At 45.0% G+C, this 17944-nt stretch overlaps 1 protein-coding gene across 1 annotated transcript; it reads left to right on the top strand.

The window, feature by feature from the left end:
* The first annotated feature begins 4639 nt into the window (after positions 1-4639).
* Positions 4640-9914, top strand: LOC137504675 (cytosolic phospholipase A2 gamma-like). Its single transcript, XM_068233257.1, has 3 exons — positions 4640-4825; positions 7791-7965; positions 9275-9914. The coding sequence occupies exons 1-3, from the start codon at positions 4640-4642 to the stop codon at positions 9457-9459; spliced, it is 546 nt and encodes a 181-aa protein (XP_068089358.1). The 3' UTR covers positions 9460-9914.
* Positions 9915-17944: the final 8030 nt, after the last annotated feature.

The following is a 17944-nucleotide window of genomic DNA, read 5'->3' as shown; positions in this document are numbered from 1 at the left end:
AGCCGTGTACACACAGTGGCAGTAAACAATGCTATATATAGCGTGGCTGAGCGAGGTACACAGTGGCAGTACACACAATGCTATATAGTGTGGCTGAGCGAGCGGTGTACTACTGTTCCCAGCAGCGACACACAATGACTGGGGGGACCCTGGCTAGCGTGGCTGGAGCGCGAACTACCCTGCCTGCCTACCCAAAGCTAAACCCACAGACAAATGGTGGAGATATGACGTGGTTCGGGTATTTACCCGAACCACGTGACCGTTCGGCCAATCAGAGCGCGTTCGGGCCGAACCACATGACCCGTTCGGCCAATCAGAGCGCGTTCGGGTTCCGAACCACGTGACCCGTTCGGCCATTCACAGCGCTAGCCGAACGTTCGGGGAACGTTCGGCCATGCGCTCTTAGTTCGGCCATGTGGCCGAACGGTTTGGCCGAGCACCATCAGGTGTTCGGCCGAACTCGAACATCACCCGAACAGGGTGATGTTCTGCAGAACCCGAACTGTTCGCCCAACACTAGTAACAGCATTTATGCAGAGCCAGCCAGAGAGGAGATCAGCGGCGAGTGGAACGCAGGGAGGTGAGTTCTGCCTACAGCGCTTCCGTGAGCCGCTCACTCTGCATCTGGGGGGGGGGGGCCGGGGAGAGGAAGGGAGGGAGAGGTCGGGCTGCCCTCCCCGCGGCTGCGGCTCCCCCCTACCAGCGCGCACGGGCTGCATGGCCCTCCAAACGGAGATGGGCCCCCCGGGCCCCTCCCCCGCCTCCTCAGGAGCCGGGCCCGGTCGCCAAGGCGACCGCTGCGACCACGGGCCCTACGCCCTTGGTGTAACTAGAAATCACTGGGCCCCCCTGTGAATATTTGGATGCCCCCCCCCCCAGGTGCTAAATCGTACTGGGGCAGCGTTTCACTGTCAATCCTAATGTGGGCAGCATTTCACCAGAAAATCCTAATGTGGGCCGCGTTCACCAGAAAATTGTACAGTGGGCCGTGTTCACCAGAAAATTGTACAGTGGGCCGTGTTCACCAGAAAATCGTACAGTGGGCAGCGTGCACCAGAAAATCGTACAGTGGGCAGCGTGCACCAGAAAATCGTACAGTGGGCAGCGTGCACCAGAAAATCGTACAGTGGGCAGCGTGCACCAGAAAATCGTACAGTGGGCAGCGTGCACCAGAAAAAAAATGCACCTGTTAAATTCACTCACCTGTCAGAAATCTCCTCTCCCGGCCTCTGGTGCGCAGATCCCCCGACGATCCTCCTGCAGCACATCTTCCGCACTGACAGGCAGAGTGCAGGGCTACGGCAAGATGGCGCCCGAAGCCCTGTACTGGAGACACAAATAGTCTCCAGTGCAGGGCTTTGGCAGCCATCTTGCCGCAGCCCTGCTCTGCCTGCCGGGAGACTGCGGGCTGCAGGGATTCGGGAATGAACTGGCGCAGCGTCTGTTAGACGCTGCAGCCAGTTGAACACCTGGCTGGGGGTCCCTGAATCGGCGGGCAGCAGCGCTCCCCCCGCACACCTCCCCCCTGCGGCTGATGGGCTTGCATCCCCGGTAGGTACGCCGGTGGCTCTAAAACATTTACAGCATTATTATATGCAACCGTTTTTTTTTTTTTTTACTAGACCAGCATGTGAAGGGTTACACACAGAGCTTGAAAATTCAGTGAAATGTGGATGCATCAGAACTTTAGATAATGTTATCTTGTGTTTACTTAAATGTATCAAGTGAGGAATGTGACACATTCTGACTGCTGAGAAGCTGCTGGAGAGACACTGAAAGCTTGTCTGCCTGCAATACAGCAATGAATAAAACCAGTTATTAATAAAATGCAGTCAGCTCACAAAGCTAAAAACTGTTCTTTTGGGAACCTATAACTTCTAAATGAATAATACTTATTTGCTTTTGTGCATAACTGTATTGCATATAAACCCTGACTAGTCTACCAGTTCCTGCCACTGAAAAACATCCCCACAGCATGCTACCACTATTATGCTACACTCAAGGGATGGTATTGGCCTGGTGATGAGCAGTACCTGGTTTCCTCAATGTGAGACGCCTGGCATTCATACCAAAGGGCTCAAACTTTCTCATCGGACCAGAGTTGTTTTTTTTCCTCATGGTCCGAGTCCTTCAGGTGCCTTTTGGCAAACTCCAGGCAGGCTGCCATGTGCCTTTTACTAAGTGACTTCTATCTGGCCACTCTACCATACAGGCCTGATTGGTGGATTGCTGCAGAGATGGTCATCCTGTAAGGTTCTCCTCTTTCCACAGAGGATCTCTGGAGCTCCCAGTGACAGTGACCATCAGGTTCTTGGTCACCTCCCTAAGGACCTTCTTCCCTGATTGCTTAGTTTAGATGGCTCTAGGAAGAGTCCTGGGGATTTGAACGTCTTCCACTTAAGAATGATGGAGGCCACTGTACTCATTGGGATCTTTAGTCTCATACACTTTTCTATAACCTTCCCCAGATTTGTGCTTTGAGACGATCCTGTTTCCGCACTACAGACCATCCCTTTGACTTCATGCTTAGACCAGCCTCTGTTGCCCCATCGTGTGCCTCCATGTCACCCCTGCTCGCCGCTATAGACCCCGCAGTGCTGGCGACACGCAGCGTGTCGCCAGCACAATGTTTACCTTAGCGCTGTCCAGCGCCGCTCCCCCGCCTCCTCCGCATCGGCGCACCCGCCCGTGTCCCTTCCCTCCCGCTGATAGGGGGGAAGTGACGCGGGCGGGTAGCGGCGATGCGGGGGAGAGGCGCTGACTGACAGCGCTTAGGTAAACATTGTGCTGGCGACGCGCTGCGTGTCGCCAGCACTGCGGGGTCTATAGCGGCGAGCAGGGGTGACATGGAGGCACACGATGGGGCAACAGAGGCTGGTCTTAGTGTGCGCAACCAGCCTCTGTGCCCCAATAGTATTAGTAATTCCCACCTCGGGTTCTCTTTTTAAGGTACGGTATTTATGTATTTAGAGAAATTTAATTACAGGTTTGATCTAGGGCAGACAGTTTTGTTGTGTCCACTTGTGTAAGGCAGGGGACACGCTTGTCTTTCAGTCTTCTGTACCCATGTTTGTATGCAGAAAAACGCATGTGTGTTTTCACAGCGGCTAATTTAATTGATAGCGAAAACTGACAAAATGCACAAAAACCTGACATTCTGCAGGACAATTCTGTGCAAACTAGCCCTCAACAGGCGTTTTTCTGTGCAGAAAACGTGCAGACCAGCCTAAGGCTATGGTCTGGCCCCGTTTGTCTAACTTAAAGCGGAATATAACCCCGCATTTCAACTTTGCTCTAAAATATTATATACAGCATATTATATGCAAAAAGCATTTTTTTTTTTACTAGACCAGCATTGGAAGGGTTAAACACAGAGGTAGAGGCAGGGGTCACACTTATCGGCTTTCGTACGCGTTTTCTGCACAGAAAAACTGACTTCAACTGAGAACTCATGTTAATCAATGAGCTAGGTCACACTTGAATGCAGATTTCGCACGCAGAAAAAAACTGACATCTTGCGCAATTTGTCAGTTTTCTCTATAAATTACATCAGCTGTTGTAAGGTAGAGGTCACATTTGTCTTTCAGTTTTCTCAAAAGTGTAGAAACTGAAAGACAAGTGTGACCCCTGCGTTAAAGTTCCGTGGAGAGATATGCAGAAGTTCAGATTGTTACATTCTATTTAGTTATATGTATCTATTGAGAAATGTTACTCTTTGGCTGTCCTCCAGCTCTTCTCAGTCAGTGAGTCACATTCAACACTTAGATACATTTTGTTTACATAAATGTATCTATTTCAGCTTCGCATCTGCAGAAATCTCCAGGAACTTTAAAGCCCTGTGTAACCCTTCCAATGCTGGTCTAGTAAAAAAAAAATGCTGGTTGCATATAATATACTGTAAATAATGTTTTAGAGCAAAGTTGAAATGCAGGGTTCTATTCCGCTTTAATCTGTTTCCTTCTAAAAAAAGGCAATCCATCTGAATTTGAGATATAAATATGAGCAGCTCAGTGGCGTAGTGGTTAGCACTCTCAACTTGTAGCACTGGTCAGGCCCGGATTTACATCACAGGAGCCTATTGGCACAGATGTCCTGGTACCTTAGAATTTTCCCTCCATGAACCCACAAACCCCATCCAAACCGCACCACAAGTGTTGCCAGGTGGCCCAGCGTCACTTCTCCCTTACTTTGCCCTTTATAGGCAGTTACAGGTACCCCTTAACATTAGGTAGCCAGAGGTACCCTCAGTATTAAGTGGTAGCTACTAGTGCCTCAGACTGAAGGGAGGTCTTGTCAGTGGAATTCCGAGATCTGGGCGAGTAACCTCTCATTTACACTCTGCTCTGGACTCTGCATAGGGAAAGAGAGAGGGAGGCACTCAAGTAGTGAGCCGCCTTTTCATCAGGTGCCTGTAGGCACATGCCTACAGTGCCTTATGATAAATCTGGCCCTGGCACTGGGTCCCCGGCTCAAATCCCACTATCTGCGCAGAGTTTGTATGTTCTCCCTGTGTCTGGCTGCCCCATGTGGCCCTAGAATAAGATGCATATGCTGCGCAATACATTCATAGACCTATGACTCTGAGGCACAGTTGAGCAACAAGACAATATACTGTATTCTGTGTACAGCACTGTGGAAGATGTTGATGATGATTTTGGTGTATATTCTTCTAGAAGACCTCTGCCCCAAACTCATCAATGAACAGAAGATGTGTTTAGTGGATGCCGGCTTATTTATCAATACTCCTTACCCATTAATGCTGCATCCTCATCGTAAAGTAGATGTCATCCTCTCATTTGACTCCAGTGCTGGAGATCCATTCCTGGTAAGACTGCTTCATTTAATTTTATTTTTAGCTGGAATTGAAGACAAAAATAACCTAGTACGGGTTACTTACTACTTAGAGATAAGGGCCTCAGTGTCAGTATTGGGATAACCTTTTTAAAATGAGGCCTGGTCAATAATGGTAAATGTTCACGGTCAGCTGGATAGGGTACTGGTAAGGCTGATCCCTTTGATGCAGGGTGGGGGCCTTTGATAAGGGTTCGAATACTGACTCAAGCCAGTGTAAAATGGTAAGGAGTCATTGGGCAAGTTTCCCTAATGATCCTGGTCGCTCGGAGCGCACACTAAGTGGCTGCTAGTAATGATTGTAATCAGCTAATTTCAATTACACAATTTTGCATAAATTTATGCAGTTACGCCTATACGTAATTACGATTTGTAAATTTCTTGATTTCATGTAAAAATTCTCAATTTCGCATACATTTTTGTGTAATTGTGCCGATTTAGCAGTGAATAGCAAATCCCCTATACATGCTGTTGTCACACATTACTACCCATGTTAGAATTCTGGGTACAAGTGAAGAGAAGGGGGGGGGGGGGAACCCTTAGTTTTTGAGAAAATCCATTTATAAAAAGGCAAAAGAAAAAACTGTTTTAAACTGCCATTTTTTTTTGAGTTAAAGCCAAGACCTTTTTTTATTTTATTTTTTATTTTTTTATCTATTTTCTCAAACTACAAGGTCTTTTTGAAAGTTATTTGACTTGTACCCACTTTTCTCCATATCTGGGCCGGTTCTAGACTTTTTTTGCCACCTGAGGCAAACTTGTGAGAAACTGCTGCCCCCCCCCCCCCTGTGGGTGTGGGGGGGGGGGGGGGCGTTGAGCTGGAGGGGGTAGTGGGCAGGAAGGGGGTATTGGGCACAGCGGCGGGGAGGTGGGTCGGACCCTGCCCCCTCTCACCTGGCTCCCCGATCTGCCCTCTAGCTTCTAAGTGCAGCAGCGATTTAAGAGGCAGCGGGCGGGGATGACTCGCCGCCTCCGCGTTTCAGCGTGTGTTTGACTCTCTGGAATGTGGAAGAGGGGAGTCATCCCCGCCCACTGCCTCCTATCAATACGCTTGCTGCTGCACTTAGAAGCTAGAGGGGGAGCACAGATCGGGAGACCCAGGTGAGGGGTGGTCCGACCCCTTTCCTGCCCACTGCTCACCCCGCCTCATGGGCAGAACCGGCCCTGCTTAACATACTGTGTGTAGCAATTTTGTTGGCAATAGCATATGAGGGCTTTACTATTAGCCGTTGACACAAAAAATTACGTGAAATTACGAATGATTACAATTGGACAAAATGAATTGATTTTCTTTAAATTTCGCATCAAGAATTTTGATGCAAAATTTCTGCTCCTCCCTAGTGGACAGGGCCGGATTGTCGACCAGGCAAATTAAGCATTAGCTTGGGGCCCCAGTAAGAGTCTAAGGGCCCCATCAGCCGACTGAGGAGCCAGGATCTTACATTCTATCAGCACTCGGCTGACTCTGCAGCAGCATGTGATCCAGCCCAGATGAGCGAGCAAGCAGCGGCCGTTGCTATGGGGGATGTGGCCGTGTGCCAGCTCTGCTCACTGTCTACATCTGACTGCACAAACTAGGCTGGAGAACGTGGCTCGCATGTGGCCCCATCACCATAGCAACGGCCGCTGCTTGCTCGTTCGTCTGGGTTGGATGCCGTGCTGCTTCAGAGTCAGCAGAGTTCAGAGAGGAGTTGCGGCACGGAGGGGCTCCAGCCAGGGAGCGGCTGATAGTAGGTAAGATGCTTGCTCCTTGGTTGGCTGCATGGGGGGGGGACCCAAATCTGTGTCTGCTTAGGGCCCCATTCAGCCTTAATCCGGCTCTGCTAGTGGATGCAGCTCTTTGAGTCTGCCAGGAGCAAAGTGCAACATAAATGTTCTGTCTTGTCTTGTTCCCGCCTTTATCTGTGGAAACTGGTCATACTCAGCTTGTACTTCCATGCTCAATGTTTGAAGGTGTAATGAGCACTTCGAGAGGGATAATGTGTGGCGTATGATTATCTTCATTGTAGTAGGCATTAAGGCAAGGTTGACCGCACTGATGCCTTGCAGTGCTGACGTTCCAGGTTTGGTGGTGTTCTGGTCAAAATGGAGTTACATGGTGACTATATGCTCTTCCTGTATTTGCTTAGATACTTCCTGGCAGTGAGTTCATGTAACAGTTATTTAGGCTTCTTTCCACTGTGACCTCCGTCTTGTAAGATGCATACTTGTACTTGCTGTGATGTGCGAAGGCATCATAATCCCTCTAGCTGTGCTTGGCTACAGGAATTCAGATGCATCCCCCCCCCCCCCCCCCCTACTTTTCCCTAATCTCAAGGAGAGGGGGAGAGACATTTAAAACTGGACCGCAACTGATTTGTCTTCGTATAGCAGGGCATAGCTCCAAACTGTCTATTTTAGAGGAACAGTCCCTCTTTGGGGACTCTGTGTCTCTGTCCATCTTTCTTCCTCGTTTGAGGTAAATCCAGGTCTGATCAGTCCTGAAATACACAGAGGAGCGTATATGCACAGATGTCCTGGCACCTTAGACTTTGCCCTCTAGGAGTCTACAAACCCCCGCTGAATCTCACTGCAAGTTTGCTGGCTGTCCCAGCTGTCACTTTTCCCTTACTTCCCTTGCCTATCATGGGCAGCTACAGGTGCCCCCTTAATGTTGAGGGTTCGTCTGGTTATCTAATACTAAGTAGCTAGAGTTGTTCTGTTGCTAGATTTGACCCTGACTGGAGGGAGATCTTGTCAGTTGAATGCCAAAAGCAGATTGAGATATGTGTGTGTGTGTGTGTGTGTGTGTGTGTGTGTGTGTGTGTGTGTGTGTGTGTGTGTGTGTGTGTGTTCATGTACATATTTCATATTAGGGAGATGAGATGCAGTCTCCTATGAACAGAGAATACTGCAGATCACTGTACTAATGCTATGTAACCAATTCTTTGGTAAATCAGACAGTGAAGCAAACCGCCGAGTACTGCAAGGAACACCAGATTCCCTTTCCAAATGTGGATACCAAGGAAACCAGTGAGGACATCCCATCGCAATGCTGCTACATATTTGAAAGCGATGGAAAAGGGGCCCCTACTGTGATGCACTTTCCACTTTTCAACAAGCAGACCTGTGAAGGTTAGTATACTGCTAAAGCCTGGATAATGCAAATGCCAGATGTGATGTGGGAGCGCATTAGACAGAAACATGAGGACCAGAATTATGACAGCAATAAAGAAAACTGTAAGCCAGTTCTGTGTGCCATTCAAGAGCCATTTTCCTCATGGTAAGCCCATCTCAGAGACTCTGAATCCACAAAAAAAAACCAAGTTTTTACCTCTTAAAGGATGATCATCTGAGCTAAAATCTCGCTATCGAATGAGGGTTTTATCACCCCCCACCCCCCCCCCCCACCCCAAATCTTAGGGCAGTAGCTCTGCCTCCCATCAATCCACCGCAGGTCTCCGCCTCTCCCCGCCCCTCTCAGTGAAAGAAGACTGAGAGGGGCGGCGATCAGCGTGGCTTGAGGAGAGGCAGAGCTACTGCCCTAAGATTTGGGGGTGATAAAACCCTCATTCGATAGCAGCGTTTTAGCGCAGGTCATCCTTACAAAAAAAAAACAAAAAAACCTTGAGGTAAAAAGTTTTGTGTTTTTTCTTTTAACTTCAGACTCTTGAAAGGGAATTTGTAGCAAGGGGGATATGGAGGCTGCAATGTTTTCTTTTCTTTTAAACCATACCGGTTGCCTTGCAGACCTGCTAAACTTGCTATCACCAATGTCTGAACCACACACCTGGAAACGGGTTTTTTTTTTTTTTTTTTTTTCGTTTTTTTTTTTTTGCTCCTTTTTTTAAAAAAACTAGTAAATCGTGAACTCCATAAAACCCCATACCTCTGCGTCACCATTGACATACATTATGTGCATTATGGAAAAATATGGAGCAAGTTTATCAGTTTTAAAAACACACATTTCAGAACGCAAACAAATACTTTTTTCATGCGGCCAATTGACTTAAAAAATACGCATTGATGCTAGCGTTTCTGCCTAGTGTGATCCTACCATTAGACTTCCAATCTCATGGCCAATCCATGTGTGAATGTTCAGAATAGTATTCAGGATACCCAATTTTAGGCTAAATAACTACAAAAGGCACAAATAGCAGTGGGAAGGGGGGCCAGGGGGGGAGGGGCCTTCCCACTGCTAGTTGTGCCTTTTGCTCCTCCCTGTGCTGCCCCCTTACTTGAACCTAAAAATGGCCCTGGAAGGCCCCAGAGCCAGCCCCCCCCCCCCCCCCCCTCAGGCTTCTCCCCTAAGGGCGCCCCTGTGGCTGCATCCTTTGCAGGGGCTATTGTTACGCCCCTGATTATGTACAAGTGTTGTGGTGGTGTTGTTTTTTCTAAAAAGATGTATTTGCTAGATTTTTTTTAATTTTTTTTTCTCTTGCAGGCAAAGTAAAAGAACTGAGGGATGGATATTCCACTTTCAAACTTCACTATTCGGAATCTGAAGTGACGCAGCTGCTGGAACTGGCTAAGAAGAATGTGGAGGAGAGCTACGAGAAGATAAAGGAGTATTGTAACCGTTCAGTGGCATGGTGTAACAAGATGGAGGCAGAAGAGGCAGCTGCTTAGTGGTGTACATTAGACAGGCCCAAGAAAGGAAAATGTGATTAACAGGTTTACCATTTTGCTTTCAGTGACTCTGATAAAGGAGATGTTACTAAGACTTTAGAGAATAAGGGAACACCAATTATCATATCAACCATGTGCCCCCACATAACTGTTTTGACAGATATCACGCCATCTTGGTCTGGTCATTGGCCCTTTAGTTGTGCAATTTATGTTTATGGTGTATTCCACTTTAACTGCTTGATGAAGGGCTTGAAAGAGCACGAAACGGACTGTTGCTGCACATTGTGAAGGTTGACCATGACCAGTGCATCATATCTGGATCGCTGAAGTTGAGTTGTCACTGTTAGTTTTGAAGTATTGCCTCAAATTGTTTAACATTTTGAAGGGTTCATGTATGCAACTGCACAGGACGTAATGGCATTTCTGTACTTCTAATAAAGAAAACTATTTCTGCATATTGTCTTCAGAAAACTGAGCTTTATTGTGAATAATCTTAAGAGGCTTCCCTCTAGCATGACAGCCATGCAAACCAATTTGATGCACTGTGCAGCGTATAGTCTGTGCACTGAGTTTTTTTTCGTGTGTTTGTTTTTTTTTGTTGTTGTTTTTTTAGGTGGGGGGGGGGGGGGGGAGTGAGGCTGGAGGATGCTGCGCAAGAACTTAACCTCCTTAGCGGTAATCCCAAGTCAGACTTGGGGTGGAAATCCGCAGCTCAGAGCGGTAAACAGTGCCTGAATGAGTTATATGCAGGAGCTTCTGCAGATCTCTGTGGTATGTTTTGGGGTCTAAAAGCTTGTGAAAAAAATTGCACGGCTTTAAGACCCTAAATCTGCAACGAATCATAATGCTAGGGAGGTTAAAGCAAACCTTAACAGAAAAATGTTAGCGTAAACATACACATGTCTTACCTGCTTCCCGCATAGCCTAATCTTTATCCTCTCCTGTGTCCTGTTTGTCTACTGTGATAAATGGAATTCTCCATTCTCAATTTTAAAAATGGTGATGACACCACAACAGCTTCTGGATCAGCGCACTGTTAACCAGTAACATCACCCACATGAGCTATAGGTAAGCATTGACATCACCTTGCACATCAGATGTCCTTTCAGTTATAACTGACAACCAATGTAGTGGAAATAGGTCCTAAGCTTCCTACTAGGTCTAGTTGGAACTGGAAGGAATCCTTGTTGGAAGAAAATGGTGCGTCTCTGAGAGAAACTGGCAGCAAGGGAAGTGTGGAGTAAGGAATAAAAAAGCTTATTTAGACCTCAAACTCCAAAAAGTACCAACTTTATTATGAAAAAGCAGCCCCTAATGGGAACTACCATGGGTACAATTAGGACCATTTAAAATCCTATATCTGGACTAGCACAAGACTCCCACACACATCCATGTGATGAGCCCCATACACCACACTTGCATCACAAGTGCAATTTGCATATAGCTGCAGCAGTACCTAAAAGCACCTGTATACACTACTGATTAGCTCCTTGCATAAGGGTAGCACATCCATGCTGAAAGAAGTCCCATATGGTAGTTAATATAATGCACAATGGCAGTTGCAATAAAGCTGTGCAAAGAAGCATTCAAGACAGATAAGATTGCAGCACATTGGTTAGTTGACTCTGTTAACACAGCCTCATGGTGAGAGGAACAACAAAAATACTTTGACACACGTTAAAGGATACCAGACGTGAAAATAAACGAATGAAATAAACAATTGTATCTATCTTCCTTCTCCTAAAAATGACTTAGGATATTCCCCAGTTCTATTTTATGGTTAAATCGACTTTTTAAGTTTTAACTGTTTTATTGTTTTTGCTCAATGACACATTCATTGTAATATGCTAGAGCTAAAATTTATGAACTATTGGCCATTTTTATCTCTTTCCTGCTCTCAGAAGCCATTTTCTGCTAGGAAAGTGTTTTATAGTTGGAATTTCTTGCAAGTGAGGGTCGCATTGTAGTCACTTCCTGTCTGAGTTGGGACTGAGTCAGCCACTTACCTGATATTTAACTCTTTCCAGGAGAAAAAGGAACACAGCATAGTTATTTGTGTGCTAGGGACTGTACATACCCATGTCTATCTCATAATGTCACATGTCACCTAGGGTATCCTTTAACCAAAATGCAGTACGAGACACATTGGCATACAATTAAAATGCAGTACTTTTATGTTACTGTAGGTGGCAGCACAGTATATGAACCTTAATATCCTAACATTTCCCTTCTTCTGCAAATTTAACTAAATGCTAAGCATAAGACAGTTTGTGGACTGTTGTTGCATCTAAGAAAAAATAAGCTAGAGGATGTATTCTCAATTTCAAAGGTGTTCTGATAACTAGAGTTTGAATGCAGTGAGGGGGTACAGAATCCTCATCTACAGGTGTCCCCAACTCCGATTCATTCAGTAATGTATTGTCTGGTCTATTAACTGGATGGTCTTTGTCCGGAGAGAGTTCCTCATTGTCGGTAACTCTCTACAAGCTTGTAAATAGTGATGGACACAAAATGGAAAAAATGCACCTTTTTATTTCCAAATAAATATTGGCGCCATACATTGTGATAGGGACATTTAAATGGTGTCATAACCAAGACAAACGGGCAAATAAAATACATAGGTTTTAATTATGGTAGTGTGGATTATTTTAAAGCTATAAGGAACAAAACTGAGAAATAATGCATTTTTTCAATTTTTTCTTATTAATCCTGATAACATGCATTTATAAAAAATAATTCTTAGCAAAATGTACCACCCAAAGAAAGCCTAATTAGTGGCGGAAAAAACAAGATATAGATCAATAAATTGTGTTAAGTGATAAAGTTATTAGCAAATGAATGGGAGGTGAAAATAGTTCTGATGCATAAGGTGAAAAATCCCTGTGGGCTGAAATAGTTAAATAGTCTTGTCCATGCACTGAGAATAGGTCCATTCCCAGCTTACTCTAGGATAGAGTTGGCAAACTGTGTTCTTAGAGGTTCCTTCGTCTGCTTGCATAGAAATTCATTGCAAGTATTGCAGTCCTTTATTGCAGCAATTAGATCTGGACCCATTTGTGGCCAAAATATGCCTTTTGCCATGCGAAGACATGCATCTATGCCTAGGGTGACTCAAGTGGATTTGTGTGATTAATTTCTGGATGCATACTTTTGAGTATGACCGTGTCCTTCAAACAAAATGACATTCTGTATGGTGATTTAATCTCAAACTCCAGAAGTATCTAATACACATTGGCATTTGTTCCCTTTTAATAGGCCAATCTGATAGAACAGTTGTTTTCAGCAACTGTAATACTTCATCTTGCTCAGTATGGTGTTGAATTTTTTGCAGTCTAGAGTCTGACACTCAAATATTCTGCAAAGTTAATTTGTTATACTTCATTCTGAAAATCTTCTTCAGCTTGATTGCAAAATATTTCATAACGCGGGGTATCTCCTGTCCATGTTTCTGAGGTAATGCTGCTTTGGACAGAAAATCTGCAGGACATCTCAGAGCCCTTTTTGTACATAACTTTTAAGTTGTATCATGCACTGTAAATATTTTGGGGCTCCCAGGCCAGAAGGGGTTTCTTGAAAATACTTTCCAGTGGTTTGTGACTCAACGTTAACAAGCATCTTTCCATGTATATACTGATCGAATTTGTGACAGCCAAATACAATAGCCAAGCATTCCTGGGCATATCTCTGCTCTGTTGGCGACAGTGCACATGATGCAAAGGCAACAGGCTGAATGTTTTGCAAAACAGTTGCTCCAAGTCCTTTCTCACTAGCATCACATTAAATTATTTCTTCATTGACTACATAGTATGAGGACTGGATGAGCAGTGACTACTAGAGATGTTGCGAACATCCGATTTTTGGTTCGCGAACTTTCGCGGAAGGTTCGGTTCGCGTGAACTTTCGCGAACTGCAATAGACTTCAATGGGGAGGCGAACTTCAAAATTTAGAAAAATTTCTGCTGACTGCAAAAATGATAGAAAAGAGGTTTCAAGGGGTGTAATACCTGGAGGAAGACCTGGTTGAGTGAAATACACATCAAAAGTCCCAGAAAAAAATCTAGATTTAATACAAAGCATTGTTTTAATGTCAGAAATCTCATTAAATGTTCAATTGCAGGCCTACACTGCTTTGACACCAAGAATCCCTCTCTCCCTCTCTTCCTCCCTCCTCCTGGAGGGAGGAAGGTCTCATCTTCCAGGGAATTGTAGTATTTCAAAAGCCAGCTTACATACCGTGGCTGGGAATAGAACCCAGGTCTGTGTGTGGTAGGTAACTCACTTAACCACTATACCACCAACACTACATGCTGAAGCCAGCCTAGCCTGTACCATTATGATCAATCCAAGAGAAAAATTAGCTTGCTTAAGGATTTGTAGCATGTCAAAAGCCAACTCACATTGGCTGGGAATCGAACCCAGGCCTACCACTCTGTCGGATGCTATCCTAACCATTATACCACCAACACAACACACTACAATGCTACATGCTGAAGCCAGCCTAGCATGTACCATTGTGATATACCCAAGAGAAAAATGAACTCTCTCTAGGATTTGACTTGATTTTAAGCTGAAAATTCACTTCAATGGCAACTGATACCGTCAGAATTTCACAGGCAATTTCGGTATTCCGCCAGATTGAAAAAGCAATTCCGTTCTGACCAAATGGAACAGAATGACCAATTTCCGCCTAAAATTGCGAAAAATACAATTCCGTGGAAAGCGGTGACCATCCCTACTAGAGAGATGAATCTACCTGTCTATCTGGGGTTCACTTCGGACAACTGTTGAACACAAAAGGCAAGGCCATGCCTGGGTGGGCTTGAACCACCAACCTTGCAGTTAACAGCCAAACGCACAAACCATTTGTGCCACACAGACTGTGTACCACAGACTGCATGCAGTTGCCATGAATGATTTTATGGGGATGTATGTGTCTCTTGGAGGGAGGAAGTAAGTCTGCTCCAATAAGTTTCAGCATGTAGTGTTGGTGGTATAATGGTTAGGATAGCAGTCTACAGAGCGGTAGGCCTGGGTTCTAATCCCGGCCAATGTGAGTTGGCTTTTGACATGCTACAAATCCTTAAGCAAGCTATTTTTTCTCTTGGATTGATCATACTGGTACATGCTAGGCTGGCTTCAGCATGTAGTGTTGGTGGTGGTATAGTGGTTAAGTTACCTACCACACACACAGACCTGGGTTCTATTCCCAGTCACAGTATGTAAGCTGGCTTTTATAATGCTACAATTCCCTGGAAGACGAGACCCTCCTCACTCCGGGAGTGAGGAAGGAGGGAGAGAGGGTAATATAAGGAAGAACAATCAGCTAGGAATAAGGCTACAAGAGCCTAACTAAACTCTCCCTAGCAGAGTCTGTCCCTTAACTAATTACTGTAGGCAGGGGACTGAGTAAAACGACAGGAGAACCTTGCCTTTTATAAGGGGCGGTGGGGCTCCAGGATTGAGTGCAGTCTGGTGACAATATGCCTGCTGACTGATGTAGAGGGTCAAAGTTCTGCTCAATGGAGCATTATGGGGCGAATCGAACTTCCACAACCAGCTAAAGTTCGCCGGCGAACCGTTCAGGTCATCTCTCGTGACTACTAGTGTTCTTATGTTGCTAAGGCATTCATCATGGCTGGTTTGTCATAGCCATACTGTCCTTCTCGGTAAGCCTCTTGAGGGGTTCACATACATCTGACAAGTAAGGCAAGAAGAATCTTGCAAGATAGTTTACAAAACCTAAAAGTCTCGACTGCCTGTACATTTTCTGGCTTTGGCATCTCCATAATGGCTCTGATCTTCTCTGGATCTGGATGCAGATAGTATATGTCCCATATAGGACACTGACGATAACCTTAGTCTCGGCTTTTGTTAAACTTCAGGTTTAGTTTTCTTGCTCTATCCAGGAGCCTAATCAGGTTCTTCTCATGATCTGCTGTATCATATTCTGTGGGGTCTCCACAGCCATACACTAAGATGTCATTAGCAATAACCTCCACTCCTGGCAGGCCCTCTACTGCTTCATGCCGTCTCCACCGGTACTTTTTCCTAAGCTGTGGTTCATCCAAAATAAATTCACAACCACCGATATCTTCCAAAGGGCATCCAGAATGTAGTGAGGTAGCTGCTTTTTGTGACGAGCTTATTCTGCCGGAACCGATCTTTGGCATCTAAAACTGAAAACACTTTTTGCTCTTGCTAAACTAGGCAGCACTTGCTCTATTGTGGGCATTGGAAAATGCAACCTTTTTACCTTTTTAGTGCTTTGTTCAAATCCTTTGGATGAATGCACACTCACACCACTTAACTGCATCCATGCTGCTTATCCATGGTGTGGGCACTGACTTTTTTGAGTACTCCAAGCTTCTCTAGGTGCTGACTTTCCTCCTTTAGCTCAGCTTTGAGAGGAGCTGGCACTGGTGTAATGGTTGAATTGACTTCAAAATGATATTCTTCTGGTAGACATCCCAGACCATGGAACATATCTTTGTAGTCCACTGTGATCTCATATGATAGTGGACAGTTTTAAGATCATTATGATTTTGCTCTATATTCATTGCACATATAAAGGAAAAAATACAGAATTTTATTTCAAGTTGTCAAAGCCAACCACAAGCCATGCCTGTCAGCAAAGTACACTGTCCCACAGGTGTCCTGTCTTATTGTACCATTTCAGCTTTACATTACTCTTCTGTAGTGTAGAATTTTTTTTTTTTTTTAGTAAGTATGCAATAGTCTTTGTATGCCAGTTGCAGGTGGCCCCACTGTCTAGCTGGCAGAGGATTTGCTTGCCTGTTTGTCTGCCAATGCTGAGTTTTGGTACAAACCACTGTGATCCCGTGGAACTGACTATACTCACTGTTGCGCGTCAGATTGGATCAGATTCATCAAAGCTCCTGTTTTCCCTTTCTGAAGTAATTTGTATAATTTCTCTTTTTTCTGTCTTCAGACACTATCAGTGATTTAATCTATTGCATTTTCAGAATGTTCTTCCTTAGGCGGCACAGTATTCTCTGCCCCTGGTGTGACTGCTTCCACAATATTTACAAGTCCTGCTCTCACCCCTGCATTGCTTTGTGCTCTCATTCTGGGTGTATGCTTCTTTCTGTTCTGTGACTTTGTAGTGTAATGAACAGTCTTTCTTTCATTGTTTGTAGCTGGTGTTCTATACGTTCATAGTTTCTGCACATATCTATACCTTTTTGTAAGTTCAGGTCACACACTCTCAGCATTCTTTTCCTTGCATTATTATCCCTTGATCCAAGTACTATTCTATCTCTAAGTTCATCATGCAGTTCAGCAAATTCACATGTTGAAGTTAGCTGTCTCAGCCTTGTGACATACTGGTCTATATTCTCTGACTGACCATCATCTGTAGTATTGAAGATATATATCTCATATATGGTGTTCCTGGCAGGCATAAAATCTCTAATGCATCCAGTGTTTTCTGTACATCCTGCTTGTCAGTGTCAGATATGAGGTGCTGGTAAACTCACAATCTCTCCCCATCACTGAGGCTGAGCGTAAGGTTGCAGCCCTTACCTTGGGGTCTTTCTTCAGGTCATAATCCTGCCACTGGGACCTGAAGAATCTCCAGTTTACTGCCAGGACTCCTGTGCAGGCCATTGCACCAGAAACTAGCAATTTTCTCTGTGTGGCTGCTGTGATGCTAGTAGTATAAAGGGGCAGCCACACAGGAACAGTCCTGTTTGTGCAGTTAAGTAGCTAAAAAAAACACCAGTTCTCTTCATATCTTCTGGCACCATATTAACACTACTTCATAACAGGAACAAAACAACTTTGACACATTAACAAAGAACCAGAATGCAGTTTAAGACACATTAGCATTCAACTAGAATGCAGTACTTATGTTACTGTAGGTGGCAGCAGATCACAGTACAGTATATGAACCTTTATATCCAAATGGTCTCCTCTAGCGCTGCTCCGAGCAAAGTAATAGCAGTGCCACACTTTAGCAGATATAAGTCAAATGTTAGGGTAAAACATGCACAAACCTTCCCAGCAGATGTACTTCAACAGGGATAACGATCAAGAGCATGAGTCTATATGCTGTAGTGCAGCATAGCAAACATCCCAGAGACTCTTTCCATGAATAGCTGACTGTAGACTCAGCACTAAGTATAATGCAGACACCATTGAGTTCCACCACTCTCCGCGATTACTGTCAGCCGCCTTAACAGCAACAGCATATAGGCTCTTGATCATTATCCCAATTGAACTACATCTGCTGGGAATGTTTTTGCATGCCTTGCCCTAACTATTTACTTATATCTGCTAATGTGTGGGAGTTGGGACTGCTACTACTCACCATAGGTGCCATTACAAAATAGTGTCATTTGGGTGCCCAATATATAACGACCGCTGCTACAGTGCCTGCTCTCTACTGGGCATCACTGGCGCTGCTTTGTATTGGCGCATACGACGGCTCCCATTTAGCCCACTTGCCGCATTTAACTTTTTCCCG

Source organism: Hyperolius riggenbachi, chromosome 4, assembly GCF_040937935.1.
Source record: "Hyperolius riggenbachi isolate aHypRig1 chromosome 4, aHypRig1.pri, whole genome shotgun sequence".
Taxonomy (NCBI): domain Eukaryota; kingdom Metazoa; phylum Chordata; class Amphibia; order Anura; family Hyperoliidae; genus Hyperolius; species Hyperolius riggenbachi.
The sequence above is the reverse complement of the archived record's forward strand: the minus strand, read 5'-3'. Positions and strand labels throughout refer to the sequence as shown.

Bases quoted from the DNA above. Each gene is read 5' to 3' on its own strand.
- LOC137504675 (XM_068233257.1), top strand. From the start codon at position 4,640: ATGTTGATGATGATTTTGGTGTATATTCTTCTAGAAGACCTCTGCCCC. The intron at 4,826-7,790 runs GTAAGACTGCTT...TTGGTAAATCAG, and splicing joins GTGCTGGAGATCCATTCCTG to ACAGTGAAGCAAACCGCCGA. The intron at 7,966-9,274 runs GTTAGTATACTG...TTTCTCTTGCAG, and splicing joins CAACAAGCAGACCTGTGAAG to GCAAAGTAAAAGAACTGAGG.